Below are 23355 nucleotides of genomic sequence, written 5' to 3' on the forward strand. Positions count from 1 at the left end.
CCTGGGGACACTGGGGACCCCCGTCACGGCCACCGGCTGGCCCAGGCGGGGCTGCCGGCTGATTGCCACCCACCTCCAGGGTGGCATTGTCACCTTGCGCGGCCAAGGAGCCGTGGGGTTGGGCCGGCGATTGGGTGGCTAAAAATGGCTCCCTAATCCCCGCGCTGATCTTTACCCCCCTCCTCCCCATCTGCCGTGACCTTCCTTCCAGCCGATGAGCAAAGCCAGCCCCGGCGAGAGGCAGCCAGGCCCCGGCGTCCCCCACGTCCCAAAGGTACCGCCATGCCGCTGCCGGCACGTTCGGGGCCATGCCGGCTCCCGGCCAGGCGGGAGGTTGGCGTCGGTGGGTTGGCCGGGGTTTGCCGCGGCGAGGGTTGCCGGTGGCGTACAGCGGGTGACGGTGGCGGTGTCCCCAGGTGGCGGATGGGATGCTGGGACTCGGTGCACCCTGGCAGCACCGTCACCCCGAGCCCCCCTCCGGTGGTCCCCAGCTGGTGGTGGGCTAGAAATGGGTCCCTGCCCTGTGCCGGTGGCTTCTTGCTGGGAAATGAAACCTGCTCCGGCAGAGCGGCTCCGTGACCCATTTTAAGTGATTTCCAACATCTGCCAGATTGTGCCGAGTGGGGGCCACCATCCACCCCAGGTCCCCCCCCTCAGATTTCGGGTTGACCTGTTTTTCCTGGCCTCATGGCATCTCTGGCAGGGCAGGAAAGCAGCGTGGGTGCCACACATCCCTGCCTGGCTGCCTGCACCTCCTGGGGGGGGCTGGGGTCCGGTGTGAAACGGCAATGAGGGTCTGGCAGGGGTCTGGGCAGGGGTCTGGCAGGGGTCTGGCAGGGGGCAAAGCTTCTGGGGTCTCACGAGAGGTGGCACCGTGGGGCTGGTGGGACGCAGCACATGCCAGCCCTCGCATGGACCCGTTCTGTACAGTGCCCGTCACTCCCAGAGCCCACCCAGGGCTCCCAGGAGGCTTCTGGGGTGGGGGGACTTCTGGGGTGGAGGGCCTGCTGGCCCCACGCACTGACTGTGGGGCCAGGGGTACCCCCAGGCTGCTGGGTCAGCTGCTCTCGGCTCAGGGCAGGGGGTCCCTCCAGCCCCCTATGGATGCATAAGGGAGGGCTGGGACCCCAGCCAGGACAGCCTGCGGTCGGGGGGCTGGCAGCAACCGTGCTCGTCTTCCCCCCGCCACCTCCCCGGGACACGTTTGGCATCATCTTACCCGGCAAGAAACACAGGCTCCTGCTCCAAGCCCTCGGTCGAAGGGGTCCAGCCTGCGCCGGTAGCCCCCTGCCCAGCTCCCAGGTGCTCCAGGGCTGAGCTCACGGCAGAGCCCCCCTGAAGCTCCCTAATCCCACCAGCCGCAGGGGCGCGGCCGGGCACCCTGACACCCGAGCAGCTGGCAGGGAGCTGAAGCTCTGAAAGGCGGCTTAAGCTGAGCCTGGGTGCTGCCGGGGGGCTCTGCCCCCCCAGCTGCAGGCAGGCTCGGAGCTCAGCCCCCCCCCCCCCCCACCCCCAGCCCCTATTTGCCCTCAGGGTGTGAGCTCTGGAGGCACACGGGGCAACAAAGCTGTGGTTTTGGGGGTGCATTAGGGTGAGCAGGGTGGTCAGAGGGATTGATGCCTGTCCCAGGAAGCCGGAGGGAGCAGCGGGGTCCCTGTGGGGTGCATGGGGCTGGGGGGTCCCGGACCCACCTGGGGGTTGTGCCTGCAAATTTCCAGCTGCTCAGGCAGAGCTGGAGGCTGTTGCAGCCCTGGGGCAGGAGGGGCTGAGGGATGCAACACATCCCGAGGTGCCTGGAGCTGCCCGGTGCCATCCTGGGGCTTTGCTACCGTTTTATCACCTCATTTCTTCCTCTCCCGGAGAACAGGGATGGAACTGGGGGGACGACCCCGCACGCATGGCAGCCCCTAGGATGCTGCCACTATTGCAGCAACCCCTGGGAGAAATGCATCTCTTGGCTCATCCCACGGAGCAGGAGAGCTGCCCTTCTGCCTTTGCCCACCTTGTCCTGCCACGCTGCCCGCCTCTGCCCACATCTCCTCTTTGCTGCTCTTGCATCTGCCTTGGAAATGGCAAAGCAAGCGCTTCGCTAAACGGATTAGAGCTGCCCTGGCAGCCCCTCGAACTGCTCCCGCTTCCCTCGGCTCCCGTGCCGCCTTCCCCAGGCAACCCCCATCCCTAAGCCAAATATCTGGGGCAAGGCCATTGCTGCAGCACAGCTGGCACAGCTGGGCGACTGCACTGCTGGCCCCAGCCACAGCTCAGTGCCACGCTGTGGCTCCTGACCCTGCAACCCTGGCTGAAGCCCTGAGGGTCCTTCCCCCCTCCTGGGATTTTGTGTTCCCTTTGCAGGAGCCCAGAGAAAACTGGAGATTTCACCAGTTACCGGTTCAGCTGATGGTGCTAACCCTGCTCTGGGGTCTGCACTGATCCATGACCCCCTCAGCCGGCGCTGAGCCCCTCCTCTCCAGCCTCTCCCCAGGGTGCGCAGCCGCTGAAGGGGCTGCAGCAGGATGGGAGCTGGATTTAACCGCGAAGGGATTGAGGAAGGCAAGCCCAAGGCGGCTGGCAGGCATCAGTGACGTGCACAGTGGCAGGCGAGGAAGGGAACATCAACGCCAGGGAAGTGCCTCTGCACCAGGGCCACATCCTGCAGCGAGCCAAAGCCTGGGTTTGGCTCTGTGTGGGACCCCCCTTGCTGGAAATCCTGTGTCCCCCACCCTGCTGGTCTCCCTGGCCATGCCAGGAGGCGATGCTGCTCGGCTGGGATGGAGCTGGGATGGAGCTGGGCTCCTCTGGCACAGCTCAGCAGAAGGAGGAGACCTTGGCGAGCGGCTCTGCCCAGGGACAGACTTTGTCCCCACAGGGTGGCCAGCCCGGCTGGTGTTTGTGCAACACCTCGAAGGCAAACACAGGACCCTGCCGCGCTTCCGCAGATGGGTCTTGGGGAAGGAGAGCCCGCATCCAGCTGGCAGCTTCCCTGAGGGGCCGAGCCAGCACCCAGCAGCCCTCGGCATGGCACAGCACAGGGAGAAGGAGGCGGTGAAGCTCCAGCACCACCATCGCTGCGGCCATGGGCAATATGTACGGGCTCCTCCCAGGCAGCTGCCTGCACCGTTTCCCAGGAAAAATGGAGCCTTTATGTCCCATCCCCATCCCCTTCCCCGGAAGGGCTCGGAGGATGCCCCAAGCCTGGTCACGAGCAGACAAGAAGGGGATTGTTTCGGTAGGAGCTGGGTTTCTGGCAGCACCTGCCCCATGCTGGGGCCCTCCACAATGGCTGCCTTTCTGCGTAATTGCTGCAGAGCAGCCAATTATCCTCTGCTGCTAATTAAGGATGCAAAATAGCCCTGTGCTTGCTTCTCCCAGCAAGCCCAAGAGGGCTCCTGGGATCTGCGGCACAACGTGGTGAGGGTGCAGCCTGGGCATGGGGCGAGCACGGGGGCACTGGCCCCATCCAGCCCTGCAAGCCCCAGCTCAGGCTCCTCTGCCCCTGACATCAGTGGGAAGGGGCAGCAGGAGGCCAGGGACAGGCTCGGGATGAGCGGGATGCTGGGATCCCACCCTACCCCCAAGCAGTATCCCCCAGAGTGCCCACGGGCTGGGGTCTCCCCCATTGCTCCCCACGCCAGCCAGCTCAGCAGAAAGCACCATAACCGGGGGCTCTGCCATGATTCAGGAAACTCATTTTCCTTTCCTTGCTAGGGAGGCAGACGGGAGCAGGCCACGCGTGAAAATCCCCCCAGCATTCGTGCAAAGGCTGGCACTCGTGGCGGGGTGATGGGCAGAGCGGCTGATAGCTGGCGGCATTTCTCTCCTCTGCTGCCCGCACCGGCTCGCCGCGCAGGCAGGCTGCTGGCAGCTGCGCCAGCACGGTGTGGGCTAATTTGCTCTGCTCCTCAGTTTGCTGCGGTGCTTGAAGAGCCATAATTTCAGAGCGGCAAGTGGCCCGATAAATCAGGGCTTATTTCGTGCCAATACTGGCTGCTGCTTCCCACAAGGAAACTCATTTTACAGAAGGTGAAATGACTTACCGCGGGAAATAGTAAGCGGTGGGATGGTGAGAGCCAGGGAAAAGTTCATCGTGGCCGAGTTTTTGGTGAAGGAACTGGCTGACGTTGTGGGAGCCTCGTGTTGTGGAGGCAGGGCTCCTGCTTCTACCAGCACGGAGCAGCTCGAGCTGCCAGGGAAGGAGATGTGAATTGATCTTACCTCTGTGGACCACACCTGCCACAAAGCTGGGTGGCAATGGGCTATTAGCACTGGGACCCCCCCCCCCCCGCCCCAAGTCATTGAGGTCCCTCTGTCAACCTACTCTGAGTGTTTGTCACCCAATGCTTGATGCAGAGCACATCTGCTCCTCTGCAGCGGGGATGCTGTCAGGGCAGAAGGCAGCTGGGACAGCCCAGCGGTACCTGCAGCCACCCTGCACTGAGAACTGCCAACTCATTGCATGTAAGGATCCTACCCAGTTAATCAGCATCCTTTGGTTTCTCGCCCTGAAATGCCAACGGGCAAAGATCTGCCTGCACCTGCAGGGACCGAAGTCCATCCCCACTCCCATGTCAGGGTTGGGGAGCATTCGATCGCCTGGGTCTTGAGTCTTGAGCGCTGCTGCCAGCTACAGCCGGGCATGAAATATTTCGGGTGCCTTCCTGTCTGTCGGTGAGGGGGGAAGACAAGCTCGGATGGCACGAAGCTGGAAGGAGCCGGAAGGCAGGCAGGATGGTGAGCCCCACCGAGCTTCATTAAGCAGTCGAAGGTGCTCGTTAGGGGAAAGCTGAGCCGGCGCTGGAGGCCTGCGGAGCCCCCCGGGACTGGGTCACATTCTCTGGGCAACCCGATCCCGGCGGCAGCGGCCTGGCAGCCTCATTACGGCAGCTTCTGTGGGCAGCTTCGGTTACTTGGCTGGGAGCGCTCGTCTCCTGCCGGCTTTTAATTTCCCTGACATCACCCGTGAGCTGGGGAAATGCAGGCGCGGTGCGTTGGGACAGCTGGAGGGGGACAGCCTGTCGCCACCCTCACCCGCATCCTCCCAGCTCCCCAAAAGCACCGGCCGGGGGGTGGGAGGGCTCCAGCCTCCTGCTCCCCCCTGGGACCCCCATCCAGTGCTAAGCCCCGGTGACCCTGGGCAGAACCCCCAGGGCTCGGATGGGGGCAGATGGCAGTGGGGAGGGGGCTGCCGGGCTCCCTGGCCTCCAAGAAGCCTTAGGGGAGGTGCAGTCCCTGTCACCCCCCCTCCCCAGCCTCCCTGGGTGGGAAGGATTCTTCCTGCTTCTCCCGCCAGCCTGTTCCCAGCTGGCACATTTGGCAAGGAGGCGGCACCGGCTGCCTCTCAGAAGGCGTTTTGGGGTGTTTGTTTCTGCAAAAGCTGCAGCTCAGCCCTAAACCCCCCCACACAGCCCCTTCCTGGGACCGTGGAGGTGGCCGAGAGCCCAGGGAGGAGAGGAGGGAGTGCATTGCTCTGTCCTGTCCTGTGCAGGAGGGACAAGGACCCAAGGAGCAGCAGGATGAGGACCCCGGGGTATCCTCACTCAGCTCCCCAAAGAGCCCCCCAGCATGAAGGAGCCTGTTTGTGGCCCTGACGGAGTCCTGCAGTGACAGGCAGCGCTGCGGGGGCCAGACACCCACAGGCACCTGACCGCAGGGTCCTGGCACCCCACTGCCAGCCCCTTCCAGCCCCCCGCTGCTGGCCCCCCCGCGGTCATGCGGAGACCCTCACCCACAGCACAGTCCCCAGGCACCTGCCCCCGGTGCCAGGTGGGTGCTCAGCACCCACCAGACAGGGCTACCCCTCTGCATGGGGTGCTGCGCCCTGGGCAGGCTGGGTGCAGGTCAACTGGGGGGCTGCGTGCCCAATCCCCCGCCTCTATCCACACCCCCCCACCCCCACCCCCGATGATTTTTGCAACCTTTGCAGGCAGCGGCTCCATCCCCGGTTGCCATGGCAACGGGAGGCTGCAGGCAGGGCGCGCTCCCGCGGCCGTGCGCGCTGCCGCTGCTGCCCGGCTGGTGCGGAGCGCAGCGCAGCGCAGCGCAGCCCGGCCCGCCGTGCGCCCCCGGGCCCCCGCGGCCCCCCGCCGCCCGGCCCAGGTAAGCGCCAGCCCCCGCGGGGCTTTGCCGGGGGCAGCCTGGGAAGGGGGGCCGGGGGGGTACCCTGTGGGGAGGGGGCTGCGTGGGGCCTCTGCGCAGGTGGGGATGGGGGTGCGGGGAGGGGGGCAGTGGGGGTGTGGGATGCTGGGTCGCTTGTGGGGGTGGAGAGAGAGAAGGGGGGGATGCTGGGCAAGGACTGGGCACTATGGTGTAGGTTTGCACCCCCCTGGCAGGACACAGTGTCCCCTGGTCCCTTCTGCAAGCTGGGGAGGCTGGGGGGGGACATGACCTTCACCCCCCCTGTGTGTCCGACAGGGTGCTGGGGCAAGGGACACCCGCTCTGCGACGCTGCTGCACTCCCGGCTTTGTGCCTCAGTTTCCCCAGCTGCAAATGATGGGGGGGGACTTGTGCCGTCCATGTCATCGCTGGCCCCCTGCCCCAATGAGTGCCTTCCCCCATATCTGAAGCCCTTCCTTTTGCCATTGGCACCCCAGATTACCGCTTGCCCCCGCCCAATCCCCCTGCTTTCCTACCCCCTCTTGGAGCCCCCTCTGGCTCCAAGTCTCCTTTGCCCGTCACAGACAGCCAAAATCCCGCTGTCCCCTCCGCACTGCCCTGCTCCTGGCACCCCCGTTCGCCTCCTGTCCCCAACCAGCCCCAGGTCCGTCCCGCCAAGGTACTGAGGACGGGACCCTCCCCCACCCCCTGGCAGCACGTGATGCTCTGGTCTCCCCCCTCCCCAATGCAGAAGTGAGGGGATGGCACCGCCGTATCCTCCGCCACTGTTGTTTGCTACTTCTCGGTTTAATTGCGAACCTCGAATTTGGATTCTTGCCTAAACCCTGCTCCTGGGACCGCAAAAATCCCTGCTCAAGAGTCCGAGCATCCTTGTTTACAGTGGCAAGCTAAGGCGGCAGGCTGCGAAAAGCTGCAGAGCTGGAAGACACGTCAAAATCCCACAAGCTGCGGCTGAGCCCCGTCTCCCCCAGGCCTGAGCACACATGCATGGGGTCAACAATCCTGCTCCTGCACCTCACCGTGGTGCCCATCCACATTCCTGGCACATCCACTGTACCTGAGCTGGGCTGCGAGCTCCCCTGGAGAGAAACGCTTACGTTATCTGCAAACGCCACGCATATTTCCAGAAATCTTTACACAAGGCTCAAAAAATCTTGAGAAGACTTTGATGGGTGCCCTGTGCTCGGAGTGGGGTAACTTTGGGGAGCACAGGAGGACGGGGAAGGTTTCTGCAGAGTGCGCACAAAATGCAAAACCGTTTGCTGCCAGGGCTTGGAGCAAATGCTCCTGCAACCTGGTGGCACCTATGGCACGTGGCCCCCACCCTGGCCAGCGAGGTGGGTGTCATCCCCCCCCCCCCCGTCTGCAGGTGCGACATGTGGCTCCCGGTAATATTCCTGGATCATTGAACCTCCTTTGCAAATGCTCCAGCTTTGGGGAGCCTGCAAGCCCTGACCCGGCAGGGTCCTCCAGCAAGTCCCTGTTGCAGCCCCTGTTGCAGCTGAACGCCCCCCCGCCAATCCTCAGACCCCCCCCCCCCCCCGGTCAATGCAGATGACCCCGATTGAAATGAGGTGGCTGCCACAGGCGCATCCCGAACAGGATTCATCGGAAAAGTGGCTCCCAGAAGTTTCCCACCGTCACCTACCGCGCCACCTCTGGGGACCTGCCGCCCTCGGAGCCACCTCGTGCTGTGCACCAGGTCCAAGCCAGCAGCACGGAGCTGCCCTGGCCAGAATCCCATGGAGAAGCACGAGCCATACGGGGGACACGCGCGTCCCCTCCCATCTGGCCATGGTTCTGGCCACGGCTTGGCTGGTTGCCCCAGGGCTCTGCCCCTGCTTGTGCTGCAGCCAGAGGGGTTTTGCAGTGGGATGCAGGATGGGGCCCTGGCGTGAACTGTTTGCAGGCTGCTGGCATGGAGCCGGCAGCTTGGGAAGGGTCCGGGCTCACCTCCCGCCTGGCCTTGAGCTGGGTTTGATATTGAGGGGGGAGGATGGGTGTTCAGGTCGCTCACACCTTCCAGGCTGCTCAGCCCTCAGCACTGGCTTCGGCTCTTCTCCTGCCTCCGGGAACCACAGCTGCCAGCGTGAATCAGCAGCACCCACTTAACCGTTTCCTCACAGGGTCCACATCGGCTCAGGCGCGGGAGAAGGTTCAGCCATCCCACAGCCAAACCCCTGTGCCCTCCTTGCTCCCTGGCTGTGCCCCTCGCCAGCCCCACTTTTCCCTGCCCCAGCTCCGTGGGCTGCACAGATCAGCCCCAGTCCAGTGGGAAACCCGCAGCCACGCGGCTGGGTCAAAGCTGAGCAGCAAACCCGAACCAGACGGCAGCTCCTGCAGCTGCAAAGCCTCTTGCAAAGCACACACCGGTGTCACCAGCTTCACCCGAGGACCTGCCATCGTGCCGGGGGCATCTCGTCCCCCATACTTGCCCATAACAGGAGCAGCACGTGGGCATTGGTACCCGCGGTGGATGCGGCGTTGAGGTTGACGGCTGATGCAGCAGCACGGCAGCCCTGGAGGTGCCGCGGTGCAGTGGGAGATGCTGCTACCAGGCTCCCCTGGGTTTTCTTGGCCGTTTCTGGTCCATTTGTTTTTGCCACGAGTGGTTTTCATGTGGTGGTAGCAGTGGTGTGTCGCGGTGGCATTTATTTGGTGCTGCACCCCCCCAACAGACCCTCGGCCAGCCCTGTGCCAAGATAAGGGAGAGCAAATGACCTTCCCTGTGGCCAAAAACCTGAACCCCGTGCTGACTTCCTCCCCCTAAACCCGTGCACTCATCCTCAGCCTCACGTGCTTACAAAAGAAGCCAAACCATAGCAAATATTTCACATTGCAACCCCATGGATGGTTTGGTTTGACAAGCCAGATCTGTCCCAGTGTTTAATAGCAATAAAACTGGCTCAGACCATTGGGTCCTTTCCAACTGCTGAGCCTCGGCTTTACTGCCGGGAGCCCCCGGGTAACTACAAGGCAACAGTGTGCAGCAAATTACCATCCCGTCCCCAGCAAACACGCTCCGGCAAGCGAGGGTCCCCAGCACCCTCGGCTCGGGCAGCACTGGCCGGGCCAGGCTGCGGTTCCGTGTCGGGATGCTGCAGCTGTGGAAGGGTTTGCGCCAGGGAAATGTCGTGCGTTGCATCGGTTTGTGCTCGGGGTTGGTGTCGGGGAGCTCCCTGCTTGCTCTGATTCTTGCAGATGGAGCGCAGCTGCCAGCATGGCTTCCCCCTTCCCTGGATGCCTTCACCAATAATCAATCACCGACTCCCCCCGGTAGCACTTGCCCTCCCACAGCAGGGCTCATGCACAGTTACCATGAGTGTGACACTCCTGCCTCAGGGGATGGGGACCGGGATGGGACACAGGCTCGCTCTGTGCTCTGCTCCCCTCCTTGCAGCTTATCCGCCACCATCCTGCCTTGGAAAAGGGCTCTTGGCAGCAGGAGAACCCACAGCAGGAGGTCTGCAGCCCCTCCAAGCCCCTGGTCCCCACCAGGCTCAGGCGATGTGCAAGCAGGCAGGAAGGGGACACATGCAGGCAGCTGCCTGTTCCCAGTATCACGTCCCCATCCCTGCTTTTTGGCTGTAGCAGGGGTGCTGGGGCCAGGGCAACCAAGAAACCTGGAGGGAGAGCAACGTGCCACCCCGCCGCAGCCTCCCCGGGACCGGGGCTGGTGCCTGGCACCTCACCAGGGACCCCAAGGCCCAGGATGGAGCACCCCCACCCAACAGCGCACCCCAAGGCTGCCGTACTGGGGGTTTGCACATTTAATGGTGATGTTACAGCAAAGGCAAAGGGACCCAGGAGAGGCAGGGGCTCAGCTGACCCCCCTGGGGGACCCGGCTTGTCCCTCTCACCCTTGCCGGGTGCTGGGGAGCTGCGGGAGGATGGCACCGCAGATGCTGGAGCAGTGCTGGCCCAAAGCGATGGGCAGGGGACAACAAACCCGGGTTGTCCCTGCCTGCCTGGGGTCAGAGCACCGCTGGCGAGGGCTGCCGGCTGTGGGATTACGGGCAGCTGCCCGTGCCAGCAGCGTCGGCAGCGCCAGCCCTCTGCATTGCAGCAGCCTCCTGCCTGCGCAGGGTCAGGGGTGAGCTGAGCTGTGGCAGTGCTCAGCGCCCAGCAGGCTGATGGGGAGCGAGATGCAGGGGGGCGGCTGCTGTGGGAGCAACCCAGGGGCACGCAGGGGCAGGAGCCGGGACCAAACTTCACCATCACTCGATGCCAAATGCTCTGCGGTTTCTCTTTGGCAACGTTGTGGAAATGTGGGGCTGGGGGGAGGGAAGCGAAGCCCCCCCCTCGGCTGTGAGTGCCAAAGCGGCAGCACATGGCTGGGGCTGGCAGCTTGCCACGCCGCGGCTTAGCCGCTGGCACTGCGGGCACCCGGCGTCACCGCCAGCCGCCTCGATGCGAAGCGATGGGCTGCGCTGGCGGGGCTGGGGGCACACGCGCGTGTGTGGGGGTGCGAGGACAGCTGTGCATGGGGGTGCGCGGTAGGAGAGAGGCAACAAGGCGGCAGGGTTAGCTGGGAAGTGATGCAGAGCCAAAAATAACCCCTGGGCTGCAGCTCAGACCAGGTAATGGTGAGGAGCAGGAGCTGCGGCAGCCACGTCCCGCAGTGCCCCACTGCCTCGGCTGCTTGGGGCTGGGTGGGGGCTGGCCCACGCACCCATGGGTCCCAGGGTAGACCCGGCTGTGGGCGCGTTCCACCCTCCAGGGTCCCTTTCCTGGCTCCAGGCTGGGGCTGTCACCCCAAGGATGCCTTTGCTGTGCCAGCGCAGCCTCTGCAGTGAAGCAAAGAGCCCTGCGGGGTCCCCTGGGGGTTGTGCCACCGGGTGCTCAGCCCGTGGGTGTTTGGGTTGGGCACCTTCACGGGTGGGGAGGACAGTGGTTGTGCCGTGGGTGCCAGGCGGGCGCGGGCGCCATGTGCTGCCGGCTGCGGGGGGACGGTGCTGGCACTGCGCACCACCGCGGTCCCCCATCCATCTGCGTCTCGGCGGCTGAGCGAGGGACAGTCACGCGTTTATTTTTAACCGGCTGGGGAGGGCGGCGGGGATTGGTGCCTCCCTGGTTATATCACTAAATCCCTGCCAGGCCCTGTTAGTTCCAGCACAGCGAGCCCTGTGCCGCGCTCCAGTAACCGTTTCGGCCCCCTGTCCTGCTGGGACCATGCCCTGCCCTGGCCCCTGGGCTCCTTGCGGCCAGCTGTGTGCACAGCTGGAGAGCGTGGGCACCCGACTATCCCCCACGGGTGGGCACCAGGGCACCAGGACCCCGTGCCCCCAGCCCTGCCCTCCCACCCCACTGCCCTCTCCCAGGTGCAGGGGGGGATGCAGGCGGCCGGGTCTCCCACTGCCCGCTCCACCTGCCCAGGTGAAGGGCTGGTACGTGGGGATCATGGCCACATCCCGCTCCCGCAGCCCTTTTGGGGACAAAGCAGGAGGAAACTGGGGCAGTTCATGGCCACTTTGTCCCCATCCCGGTGGCAGATGCTATGCAGTACAGGCCCAGTGCTTTTCTGTGGGAGCACTGTCCAAATCCGGGGCAGGATGGGGATGACGAAGATGCTCATGGCCACCATGGTCCCCTCTCCGTCCGCATGCGATGTCACCCACCATCCCCATTCCCAGTCCTGGCTCTCGGCAAAGCGGCAAAGGGTTAAGCCATGCAGCGGGGCCACGTGACGCTCCGGGGATGCCGTTTTTCTGAAGATCAGGATGGATTAGGGTGGAATATCAGGACGAGAATTTCTTCAGGCGTTGCATCCCTCCCACAGCCCTGCCATGGCCCCTCGTGCAGCAGCTCCCTGGGGACACGTGGTGCTGAGCCAGGCCCCCGGCCGGTGAGCTCCCCACGATCCTCCCTCCCAGCACCCAGCACAGCTGCCTTTGTGGGGGCTGGATGGCACCAAGGGGGTGGCGCGTGGCGGGCACTGGATGAGTCCAGAGCTGGAATGGGCACCATCCCCATCGCCATCCCCTGTAGCCAGATGCTTGTCCTGCAGTGCTGTGGGCAGGAGGGATGGGGGTCCCCTGCTCACCCCCCCCCCCCCCCATGACTCCCCCCTCTTCTCCCCTCAGTGCATGAGGCTGGTGTTTGCCCAAGAGCCACCCAGCACCCGCACTGACGCCCAAGGCAGCGCCGGGAGCCATGTCGGGTTCCTACGACGAGTCAGCAGCGACGGCGGAGGAAACAACTGACAGCTTCTGGGAGGTGAGTCCTGGCTGTCCTCTCCTCCCGCGGGGCCCCTGCCACTGTCACTGCATCCCAGGGCGTACCCCAGGCTCGGGGGGGACAATGCTGCCCTCCCCTCCCGCAGTGAGCTGTGCCTGCAGGCATCCCTGCCATGGTGGTTTGGGTGTCTGAGCTGGCTCTGCTGGAGGTCTCAACCTCAGCTGTCCCCGAGGGGCACAGAGCAGTGGAGGGGACAAAAAGGAGTTGGGTTTGAGCACCCCCAAGACAAAAGCACCATCCCTGCACCCCCAAAGTGGCCAGTGCCCCCCTTGTCCCCACCCCAGGACAGCTGGGGCTGAGCTGGGCAATCAGGCCACAGCTCCCACACCTGCCTGTCCCCATCCCCATCCCCATCCCCATCCCAGGTGGGGAACTACAAGCGCACGGTGAAGCGGATTGATGACGGGCACCGGCTCTGCAATGACCTCATGAACTGTGTGCACGAGCGGGCCAAGATCGAGAAGTCCTACGCCCAGCAGCTCACTGACTGGTCCAAGCGGTGGAGGCAGCTCATTGAGAAAGGTACCATGGCTTCCACAAGGTCCCCATGGGTCCCCGTGCACTGTCACAACTTCATCTGCTAGAGGCGGAGAGGGTAAGGGCTGTGGAGTGACACTTGGCTGTCCCCTCTGCCCCCCAGGTCCCCAGTATGGCAGCCTGGAGAAGGCGTGGGGTGCCATCATGACAGAGGCGGACAAGGTGAGTGAGCTGCACCAGGAGGTGAAGAACAGCCTGCTGAACGATGACTTCGAGAAGGTCAAGAACTGGCAGAAAGATGCCTACCACAAGCAGATCATGGGAGGCTTCAAGGAGGCCAAGGAGGCTGAGGATGGCTTCCGGAAAGCCCAGAAACCCTGGGCCAAGAAGCTCAAGGAGGTGAGAGGAGAAGCGCAGCATGTCCTGGAGCATCTCCCAGTTCCAGCTCTGGGTGCCCCGTCCAGGCTGGGAGAGCCAGGTGGCAGCTCCCTGCAGCAGAGGGATGGGCAGGGGGCTGTGACTGCTGCTGTGACTGCTACTCTGACATCTGTCTTCTCCTCTCCTCTCTCCTCTCCTCTCCTCTCCACAGCTAGAGACAGCTAAGAAAGCCTACCACCTGGCGTGCAAGGAGGAGAAGCTGGCCATGACCCGGGAAGCCAACAGCAAGGCGGAGCAGTCCAACACCCCCGAGCAGCAGAAGAAGCTCCAGGACAAAGTGGAAAAGTGCAAGCAAGACGTGCAAAAGGTGCGAGGGGCTGCTCTGATTTCACCCACAGAGGCTCAATCTGGGCTCCCCAGTGTGGTGGTCCACAAACCGGACCCTCTCAGCACCCCGATACCCTCCTGTGCCTTTGCAGACTCAGGAGAAGTACGAGAAGGTGCTGGACGAGCTGAACAAGTGCACCCCGCAGTACATCGAGAGCATGGAGCAGGTCTTTGAGCAGTGCCAGCAGTTTGAGGAGAAGAGGCTCAACTTCCTCAAGGAAGTGCTGCTGGACATCAAGAGGCACCTGAACCTGGCCGAGAGCAGCAGGTAGGTGCCTCCTGGTCTGGCTGGGCAGAAAGCGCCTGTGTGAGGTCTCCTTGCACTGCCTGGAGAGCAAACCAAGCTCTGGAGGGACCAAGTGCCTCCAGCACAGCCCAGCCCCCGCAATACAAGGGAGAGGGGTTTCTGGCCAACATGATGGTCACTAAGAGGTACCAAAGTGGCAGGAGGGCTGCACAGGAGCCGGGTGCTCCCCAGTGCCTCGTAGGAGGTGACACAACCTGGGCATGTCCCCACCCCATCCCCAGGTCACCCCTCTTCCGCCTGCAGCACCCCGACCCACGTCTCTCCCTGCAGCTACGCCAACGTCTACCGGGAGCTGGAGCAGACCATCCGCCTCTCGGATGCGCAGGAGGATCTCCGGTGGTTCCGCAGCACCAGTGGCCCTGGGATGCCCATGAACTGGCCCCAGTTTGAGGTGAGGCTGGGGACCCTGGCCAGGGTGCTGGCAGCCCCACGGGGCAGCTGGGCGCTCAGGGGCTGGTTGCTCTGTGCTTGCAGGAGTGGAACCCGGACCTGACGCACACGATAACACGGAAGGAGAAGCAGAAGAAGGGCGAGGGGGTGACCCTGACCAACACCAGCAGCACGGGCGAGACGGGGGCACTGGCGGGCGAGCGTGGGAGGTGAGGGGCGGCGAGGAGGGGAGCGGCACGGCGTTTGTCTGTGCAAACATTGCCAGCGCTGTGGGGACAGGCAAGGGGATGTGGGCTTTCCTGGGTGACAGCCACCGTTACGCTCTGTCCCCTCTCCGTGCCTTGCTGGGCTGTTGTGAGCGGGGTGGTCGCTGCAGCTCCCGCTCCCCTGTAACCTCGGGAAAGCTGCGGCGTCCTCCTGGCAGCACAGCACCCCGCCATCCCCCCGCCCGCTCTGACAGCCCCTCTCCCTCCTTCGCCCCCACCCCAGCGTGAGCAGCCACGACCGTGGGCAGACCTACAGCGCCGAGTGGTCCGACGACGAAGGCAGCAACTCCTTCAACACCAGCGAGGCCAACGGCGGCACCAACCCCTTCGATGAGGAGTCAGTGGGGAAGGGCGTGCGGGTGCGGGCTCTGTACGACTACGACGGGCAGGAGCAGGATGAGCTCAGCTTCAAAGCAGGTACAGTCCATCAGCGGTGCTGGGTCGGCCAGCGCTCGCCTGCCGGAGCTGCGGGTCGCCCACATTTTGGTGTGAAATCCCTCAATTTCTGGCTTATCCCAGCCCTTCAAAAAGCTGAACTGGCAGAGAGGGGAAGGCACAAGATGAACCCAAACCCAGGTGGGACTGGAGAGGTGGTGGGACAGGGTACATGAGGTCTCATGGGTCACCCCTTCTCTTTCTACCCTGCAAACTGGGGTGCTCAGCATCAGTCCTAGAAACACTCAGCAGCTCCATCCAAGGGAGAAACGGGGTGGTAGAAGAAGCTCCACCACCTGCAATGAGCTCTCCCCTTTCCACCTTCCTCTCCAGGTGATGAACTAACCAAACTCGGTGAAGAAGACGAGCAAGGATGGTGCAAAGGGCGCTTGGACAACGGGCAACTAGGTCTCTACCCCGCCAACTACGTGGAGGCAATCTAAGTCTTGTGGTGTGCTCCTCGTCGCCGTCAGCAGATAAATCCACCCTCCGTTGTCTCCATCTCTCCACCAGCCAACCAGCCATCTTGCCGTCTGGTCCTTCACTCCTCACACTTAGAGATTCAGACATATTTTCCGACCAAGCTTTTATTTTTTTAAGAGTTGTCTCCGAAGAGTATTTTGCATAGTCGCTTTCTTCTTCTTCTAAGATAACGTGAAGCGAAAGATGACGTTGTCCGTTCGTCTACGTTAGTTGATTTATTATTATTTTTTTTTTTTCCGAGCGAAAAAAAAGCCGATACCTCAAGATCTTGAAGCCCAACCAGTGAGAGCTCCTGATTGGTTGGTTTTTAAAGATACTGAAATCATGAGCCGCCTTCTGATTGGCTGGAACTGTTCCAAAATGCACGGCGCTGATGCTCCTGGGACCAATCAAATTCACCCCCAAAAAACCTGAGAGGGATTGGAGTCCGACACCAATTTTTTTGGTGTTTCCATGTTCTTCTCCCTGGTTCATCCTCCCTCCCCGCTGGAAGGGGACAAATGTCCCCTCCTGCCCCACGGCCACCCGGCCCTATCCGCAGGCAGGTCCCTGGGCAAGGATGGTGGCAGATGGAGATGTCCGGGTGTGGTGGGACCAGCCCTGCCATGGAGCTTGGTGGCATCTCCTCAGCTTCCTCCTCGTCCTCTTCCTCATGGCTGGGCTGTCAACGTGTCTGGAGCAGGCGCAGGCTCCCGAGCTGATGCCCGGTGTGTGCTGCAGGGAGCAGCATTGCCCTTCGTGAGGGCAGTTATCCAGGCACACCAGATCCAGGGTGAGATGGGCCCTAAAATCCAGCGCTCCCAGGAGCCATCGCAGCCCAACGCTGCTGGAAGCACCTTCACACCCAGCCTGGGGCAGCGGGAACCAGCCTGGATGCTGCTGGGGACGGTCCCCATCTTCCCCCATCCCGAAGAGAGAGGCAGGAGCAGAGCAGGGATGGAGGCAAGCACCGTCCAGCCTTGCACGGTGCCAGCAGGACCCACAGCCAGGTGGAGGATGAGGAGGGCTTGGTGCAGGCAGCAGACCCCACCTGGGCAGCAAAGCGGCTGCCTGGTGAGGACGGTGGAGAACAAGACACGCCAAAGCAGGGGAACGGCTGCAGCCTTTGCCCTTTGCTTTTCCCCAAGGGGCTCTACCCCTCCTGCGCTTGGGCTCTGCAACGGGCCACAGCATGGACGGGATCCCCTCAGCACCCATGGGTGCTGCCACCCCGCATGGTCACCCCAACCCCGCTGCCCCAGGCATATTTTCCATCCTGAGCTCTTCCCTATGGCTCATCTCTCATTTTTTTCCCACACCGTCACCCTTAGCAGCATTGATGCCATCACCTTCCTGCACGCTCCTCTCCTACCCCCCTCCGTTGGTTCGTGAATTTTTTGGCCTCGGGGATCAAGTGTTCTGGCAGAGGCAGGAGATGCACCATGTGCTGGGCACGGTGGGTGACAGCCACCCAGCCCCACGTCCCCTGCTAGGTATGCAAATAGGAAAAAAAATAAACAACCAGAAAAAAAAAAAAGTCAGAAAAAAACCCAACCAACCACCTGTCTCAGCAATGCACCCCGGTTTTTTGTACATTGATTGTGTAATTTAAGAAGTATATATATAATATATATATATATATCTCGTGATTGTATTACCGTGGATACAACAAAAAGCAGCAAGCGAAAATAACTGAGCTCTGTAAGCGTCCTTCGGGTCTGGGTCCTCGTTTGCCTCCATGCGTCACTCTTGTCCCCCGTGGAGGTGGCTGTTGGGGTTCAGGGACCCCCCCAGGGTGGGCACTCAAGCCCCCTGCACCCCGGGGAGCTGCAGCTGCTGTAACCCCAGGGAGGGAGACCCTGACCCTGAGGCTTTGGGGTGCAGCGGGATGGGGGCTCGGATGCATTGCTGGGGTCCTGGGGGACAAGGGGGCTGTGGGGTGGGGGGAGCAGCCGCTGCCTTTGGGGATTCCCGTGCCAACATGCTGAGCAAAGCCCCGGGAAGCTCATGGGGGGATTGAAGAAAAAGAAGGTTTGGGGGTCATCCCCAGCACCAGCAAAAGCAGCAGCCCCTGACCCAGCGCTGCCCCCCACCCTGGGAAGGGGGAGCCGGGGATGCCCAGCAGGGAGCTGACGCTGGCAGAGGGGCCGGAGCCTCTTGGGCTCCCTACGAGCCTTCAAACCGTTTGGAAAAACGATTTGCATGTCACCCATCCCTCTCCCCCACCCAGAGAGCTGGGGCAGCCCCACAGAGAGCAGTGGGACCCTCTGGGAGGTGTGTGTGTGGGCACTTAATGGGGAGGGGGCAGAGAAAAGGAATTTATTTCCCCTTATTTAAGGGCTGGAGCTGGAAGGGGCCTGGGGAGAAGCGCTGGCTGCCAGCCCCGCAGAAGTGGGCAACTTTTGCTGGATCAGATCCCCTTGTCCGTGGGGGCACCGTGTTCTTGGGTGCCCCCTCCCCAGCTTTCCTCACCATTTAACCCTTCCAGCTCACCTTCCCCACAGGGACGGGCAACCCCCTGCCTTCACATGAGCTCTGGGGCACCAGCACCCGTCCTCCTGCTGCTCCTCGCACCGGCACAGGAAATCACAAGACACATTTAAGCTTGTTTTTCCTCCCCATTTCTTTTTTTTGGGGTTTTTTCCCCCCCCTTTTCCAGAGCCCAAGGCAGTTTTCCTCCTTCCCTTGCTCTTCTCCTTCCAGCTGCCCTCCATCCCTCCAGCTGGGATGCTTGCAGGGCTGGCCAAAGCGCGTCCGTGCCTCTGCCGTGTAAACAGTATGAAACAGGCAGAAGGGAAAGAAAAAGGCAGGAGCTGTCACAGGCAGCTATTTTAAGTTAAAAACAAAAGAACAAGAACCAAGTGGGTTTTTTTTTTGCTTTTAAACTCCCATAAAGCACCTCATGGGTACCCGGGGCTGCCCATCTATTCTTGTCATTTGAACCTAAACCACGATTTGCTGCCAGCCAAAACCAAAAAGCAAATAAACAAATAAAAAAATTATAATATAAAAGATCAGCATCGCCAGGTAACTCAGACTCTTGTGAAATATGCAGTTTAAGCAATGCCCAGTTTGCTGTCCCCGTCCGGGCTCGGTGGGTTGCGTTTCAGATTTACTGTCCAGAGGGAAATGGCATGCCATCTCCCTTTTCCCAAACTCTGGAATCAGGCAGTCCAAATAAAATCCAAATCAAGGGAAGAGGCCTGTGTCAAGGACGTGGAGGCTTCGGGTGCCTCTGAGTGGCCCTGTGCCCCCCGCTTGGGGGACCCCCCAGTCCTGCAGGGATGCTCCAGCATGCACAGCCCCTGTTCTACAGCTGCTCCCTTTGCAAAATGCCCATTTTCAACCCCAAATCCCTGTGGAAGAGGGAAGCTGAGCATGTCCCGGAGCAGGAAGCCAAGGGGGGGATGCACCCATGCCAAGGGGGTGCTGGTGGCCCCCAGGGGCAGGGTTACCCTGCACCCAGCTCCCACGGCAGGCAGCAGCCCTGGGTGCTGCGGTGCTGCTGGTGCCAGGCTGCTCCGGCACCGTCAGGTCAGCGTGGCCCCAGCCAAGGGCAGCTGTGGGTGCCCTTGTCCCTGTGGGTGCCATTGTCCCAGCTCACGCCTGGGCTTTGTCCTCCCCGAACAATGGCTGGGGTGAAGCCACCCACAGCCAGCACCCAGGAGGGAGGGGGGGAGGGAGGGACGAGCCCGGCTGCCATACGCCCAGAGCTCAGGCAGCCCCTTTCTTTGCAGCTGAGGGTTGAGAGCCCCCCACCACGCTGCCCCCCTCCCTTAACAGGGCTGAGGGCCAGGAGCTGCTTGTTGGGGTAAATCCAGAGCTGCCTCACTGCATCCAGGGGGTCACTGCTGATGGGCACCAGGGCAGCCGGTCCCACAGCCAGGCTCTGGCTGGAGGGGAGCGTGGTGGCCCCCATGGTGTCATGTCCCCCCCCCAAGCAGCCCTAGGGCACGATTCCAAGGGGATATCAAAGTCTCCTGCTGGGATGTGCCCTTGGCTCCTGTGCCCTGACGATGCCCTGGGGCTGCGGGTGAGAGGACAACATGCCAGGGGGCGAGAGACCTGGGGGCAGCACTCCTGCATCGCCCAGCCCCTCCCCTGGGTGACCCCAACGAATCTCCCACCTTCAGTCCCTGCCAAAGGGCACCAAGGTTGTGGGGAGCCCCATGACAACCACAGATTCATCTGCCTTTATCTGCCCCTGATCAACCCCATATCTCCTCCACCAGCCCCAAATTCCGTGCCCATCCTCCCTGGGAGTGCTGACGGGAGTCGAGGGCTCTGCACGGTCCTTGCCCCACACCAGGGCACATTGGTGGGGGTGCCTTAGCTGGGGGCTCATCCCTCCCCTCCAGGGGGTGAGAGGGGTCCCACGGTCTGTTGCCAGCAGGTCCAGGGGGGGTTGAGCCTCTCAGCATCCCAGCTGTGGTCCTTAGCGCTGTAAGATGGTTTCTGTGGCTGGGAGGCAGAGGGCAGCGACAAAGGTCCCCTGTCCCTCCTGGGGCTCAGCCTGTCCCGCCACCGCTGCTCACACCGGGTGGACAAACTGGTAGACGAGGCGCTGGGAGATGTCGGGTTTCCGGATGATCCCTTTCTTGTAATACTGCCGGATGGAGCGGCTCAGCTTGTCGTAGTTCATGGCCGGGCGGTTCTTCCGGATGCCCCACAGACGGGCCACTTGTGCCGAGTCCTCGATCTTGAAGATTCCTGGGAAGAGAGTGGGGTACAGGGGGGCGGTTACAGCCTCACTTGCCCCCCCTGCCCCCAGCACCCATCCCGGGGCTGCCAAAGCACCCGCCCAACCCACCTTTCTCCTTGTTGAGCCAGCGGATGAAGCGGCCGTAGTTGTGGGGTTTCAGCAGCAGCTCCTTGAGGAACTGCCAGAGGTGGATGGGTTGGCCGGCGCAGGACGAGTCCACCTCGCTGTCCGCCCAGCCGGCATCACCTCCTGCCGCGGGAAGGGACAGGTGAGATGCGGGAGGAGAGAGACCTCGCTGCTTTGCACCATCCTGGGGACCCACAGGGGTCCTTATCGGACATCCCGGCTCGATGCCTGTGGGTCTCCGGGGGCTCAGCCCAGGCACTGGCTCTGGAAGCATCGCTTTGCTTGGAGCTGGGAAAACAGCTCAGTCCTGCCCTTGCGCAGCCCCAAAGGGCTGTGCAGGGTGCGAGACGGGGCCAGTGGGGGTCTCTACACCTTGCAGACAGCCTGGGGGCTGCATGGGGGCAGAGGGGATGCAGCCACTCAGGGGCTGCTGCAACATTCCAGGTCATGGCGATGGAGCAGGCAGCGACCTCTCAAATACCCCGGACCTGTGCCAGGCAGAAGCGGGGTCAGTGGAGCTGAGCCCACACAACACTCACCACAGTATCTCTCACCTCCTGGGGTGGCTTTTTCCTTCATCCAGGCGGCTGGAAGGGAGGAGCGGGTAGTCAGAGGGGCATCTCCAGCTGCACAGCATCGCCCATCTTCCCCCGCTCCCTCCCAGTCCCTGGCACCTACCAGACTTCCAGATGTCGAGGTGGGCGTGCAGGATGTCCCCGCAGGCAGGGGAGCGCTGGCAGAACTGCTCCTCAGACATGGCACACAGGTCTTTTCCCGACAGTTCCTGGAAGGACTTCCCGATCTGCGGCAGTCGGTACTGGTGCTCCGTCCACAGGATCCACTTCTGCACGTTGCCGGGGCTCCAGTCCACGGGGTCTGGGGGCAGAGGGTGAGCGTGGCCAGCGACAGCGAAAATTCAGCTCACCCCAGGCAACCAGTCCCAGCATCACCACCGGGATGGGAGCATCCCACCCTCACCCTGCCCTGGTACCCCAGGGACAGGCCCATCCCCTCGCCACGTCCTTCACTTTGGGGTGCTTCATCCAGCCCCACTTGCTCCCTGCACCATCCTAGGGGACACCAGATGCTTCAGGGGAGTGGGTGGCAGAGCCTGCACAAACACTCCGAGACTGCCTGTGTCACAGCAGCGATGCCCAGGGACAATCCCCCAGGGATGCCCAGTGGCAGTGATGCCCAAAGATGCCTCAGCAATGCTCTATGGCAGCAATACCCCAAGGAACTCGGTCCTGGGTTGTCCTGCTCCCCTCACACCCAACCCCATGCCCAGCTCGGCTAGGGCCAGCTGGCTCCAGGCTGTCCAAAACGCCACATGCTCTCCCGCCCGTTCCTAATGTCCCAGAGGAAACAGGATAGAGAGAAGGAAAATCAAAGTCTGACTGTCTGCTCCTTGCTGCTGCACACCCTCCCCAAGATGTGTGCAAGGTTAGAAGCACCTCGGTAAGGATGCCCTGGGAGGAGAGGGGACCCAGCACACAGGAGGGGACAGGCTCAGCGTTGGGTTGATGTGTCCCTGCACCTCCCTGGCTCTGCACAGCACCCTGCACCCAGCACCGTAAAGCTCTGCTAACCCCCTCCTCAGCTTAACCCCGAGCCCCTGTGGCTGCAGGGGCATTTTGCTGGCATCCCTGGGCGTTAGCAAACACTCCAGCCCTGGAGTGATGCTGTGGGGAGCCGGGTAGCAGCCACGCTCCCCCACACCCCAGCACCTGGTTGCAACCCCCCAAGCTGCAGTATGGCTTTAGCATCCCTCCCTGACCGCATCCCACGGCGGGACCGATCCTGCCTGCAGCCCCCGCGGGGAGGGCTGTGGGGGCACCCACCTGCGGCGATGTTGAGGAGCTTGCAGGCCGTCTCGATGTCCTTCAGCACTTCGCCCACCACCATGCTCTGCACCTGCTCCAGCGAGTGCTCCTCCAGGTGCAGGCTGGCCTGCAGGTCCCCCTCGGCCCCCAGCCCCAAGCCCTGGCTGTCAATGATGGGACATTGCTCCGGCTCCTTCTGCGCCTCCCCTCGCCCCCCCTGGGTGCCGCTTGGGGACGGTTCCCCCATGCCCTTGGTGGCCCAGGCGATGTCCTCCGAGTAAAGCATGTCGAAGTAGTGCAGGCAGAAAGCAGGCAGGGGCTGCTCGGGGGTGGCAGGGGGGCTGGGGCTGTCCGGGCAGCCCCAGCTCTGGGTGTCGGGGTCCCACGGGGTGGGCAGCAGGGCAGTGTCCGGCCGGGCGAAGCGGTGGAGGGGCAGAGTGGTCAGCCCAGGGCTGGCGCTGCTCATCCCTCTGCTCAGCGCCAGCTCCAAATCTGCCGGAGAGGAGGAGAGAAGGAGAGGAGAGGCTCACCCCAGCACCGATTCCTGCCTTCCCGCCCAGCGGTCAGGCACAAAGGGAGGAACTAAGCCTGTTAGAGAGGAAAAAAACCTCCAAAGAGACCCCCAGCACCCTGCGAGCCCCTGGATGAGTGCAGGCTGGGGGTCAGCCATGGGGCTGGGGGGCTGTCCTGGCTTTGGGAGGACAAGGAGCCTGGGGGACAAGCATGTCCCGACCACCGCAGGCTTTTAGGGTCTTCCCAGGAATTGCACACCAGGTTGGCAGCAGATCCGTCCCAGCCAGTGCTGAGCACCCTTGCAGGAGGCAGCGGGGTGCTGGAGGGGCTCCAAGGCACCTGCACGGGGTGGCCTGTGGGCATCCAAGGATGCCCAAACCACCCAGGCACATTTCTGCACATGGAAAACATCACCTGCTGCTTTCACCCCAGGATGCCCCAGCACAACAGCACCCAAACCCGGCTGTCTCAGGCTGGGAGCTGAGCCCAGCACTGTAGCACCCAGCTCCTGGCCACTCCTGCCAAGCCCTAGATGAGAACTTTCCTTTTACTCTCTTGCAAGAAAAACTACCCAAAAGCAGCCCATCCCCATCTGTCTCTGGTTCGCAGGGAGTCCTGGAGGCCATGGAGAAGAGGATGAGCCTGCTGAATTTCCATGGCAACACCAGGGAACGGCTCCATCCGTGGAGAAACCTCCCCAGGAACCATCCTGAGGCTTTGGGAAGAGCAAGCCCCTGCCA

General features: G+C 62.7%; 2 protein-coding genes across 4 annotated transcripts; one reads left to right on the plus strand and one right to left on the minus strand.

Annotated features, from left to right (window-relative positions):
* The first annotated feature begins 141 nt into the window (after nucleotides 1-141).
* Nucleotides 142-15439, plus strand: PACSIN1 (protein kinase C and casein kinase substrate in neurons 1). Of its 3 annotated transcripts, none has more exons than XM_040616888.1 (10): nucleotides 142-274; nucleotides 12196-12328; nucleotides 12715-12871; nucleotides 12990-13225; nucleotides 13416-13571; nucleotides 13684-13859; nucleotides 14169-14289; nucleotides 14373-14497; nucleotides 14778-14971; nucleotides 15323-15439. In XM_040616888.1, exons 2-10 carry the CDS (start codon nucleotides 12266-12268, stop codon nucleotides 15430-15432), a joined length of 1338 nt encoding a protein of 445 aa, XP_040472822.1. In that variant the 5' UTR covers nucleotides 142-274; nucleotides 12196-12265; the 3' UTR covers nucleotides 15433-15439. The 3 variants fall into 3 exon arrangements, with proteins under 3 accessions (XP_040472822.1, XP_040472823.1, XP_040472824.1); XM_040616889.1 differs by lacking the exon at nucleotides 142-274 and adding an exon at nucleotides 5984-6093; XM_040616890.1 differs by lacking the exon at nucleotides 142-274 and adding an exon at nucleotides 11840-11957.
* A 1901-nt stretch (nucleotides 15440-17340) lies between these two features.
* Nucleotides 17341-22590, minus strand: SPDEF (SAM pointed domain containing ETS transcription factor). The gene is made up of 5 exons (XM_040616891.1): nucleotides 22121-22590; nucleotides 20958-21155; nucleotides 20819-20866; nucleotides 20262-20402; nucleotides 17341-20161 (listed from the first exon to the last, which is right to left on the minus strand). Exons 1-5 carry the CDS (start codon nucleotides 22566-22568, stop codon nucleotides 19983-19985), a joined length of 1014 nt encoding a protein of 337 aa, XP_040472825.1. The 5' UTR covers nucleotides 22569-22590; the 3' UTR covers nucleotides 17341-19982.
* Between the last annotated feature and the right edge of the window lie 765 nt (nucleotides 22591-23355).

Source organism: Falco naumanni, chromosome 17 (assembly GCF_017639655.2).
Source record: "Falco naumanni isolate bFalNau1 chromosome 17, bFalNau1.pat, whole genome shotgun sequence".
In the NCBI taxonomy this organism is placed as follows: Eukaryota; Metazoa; Chordata; class Aves; order Falconiformes; family Falconidae; genus Falco; species Falco naumanni.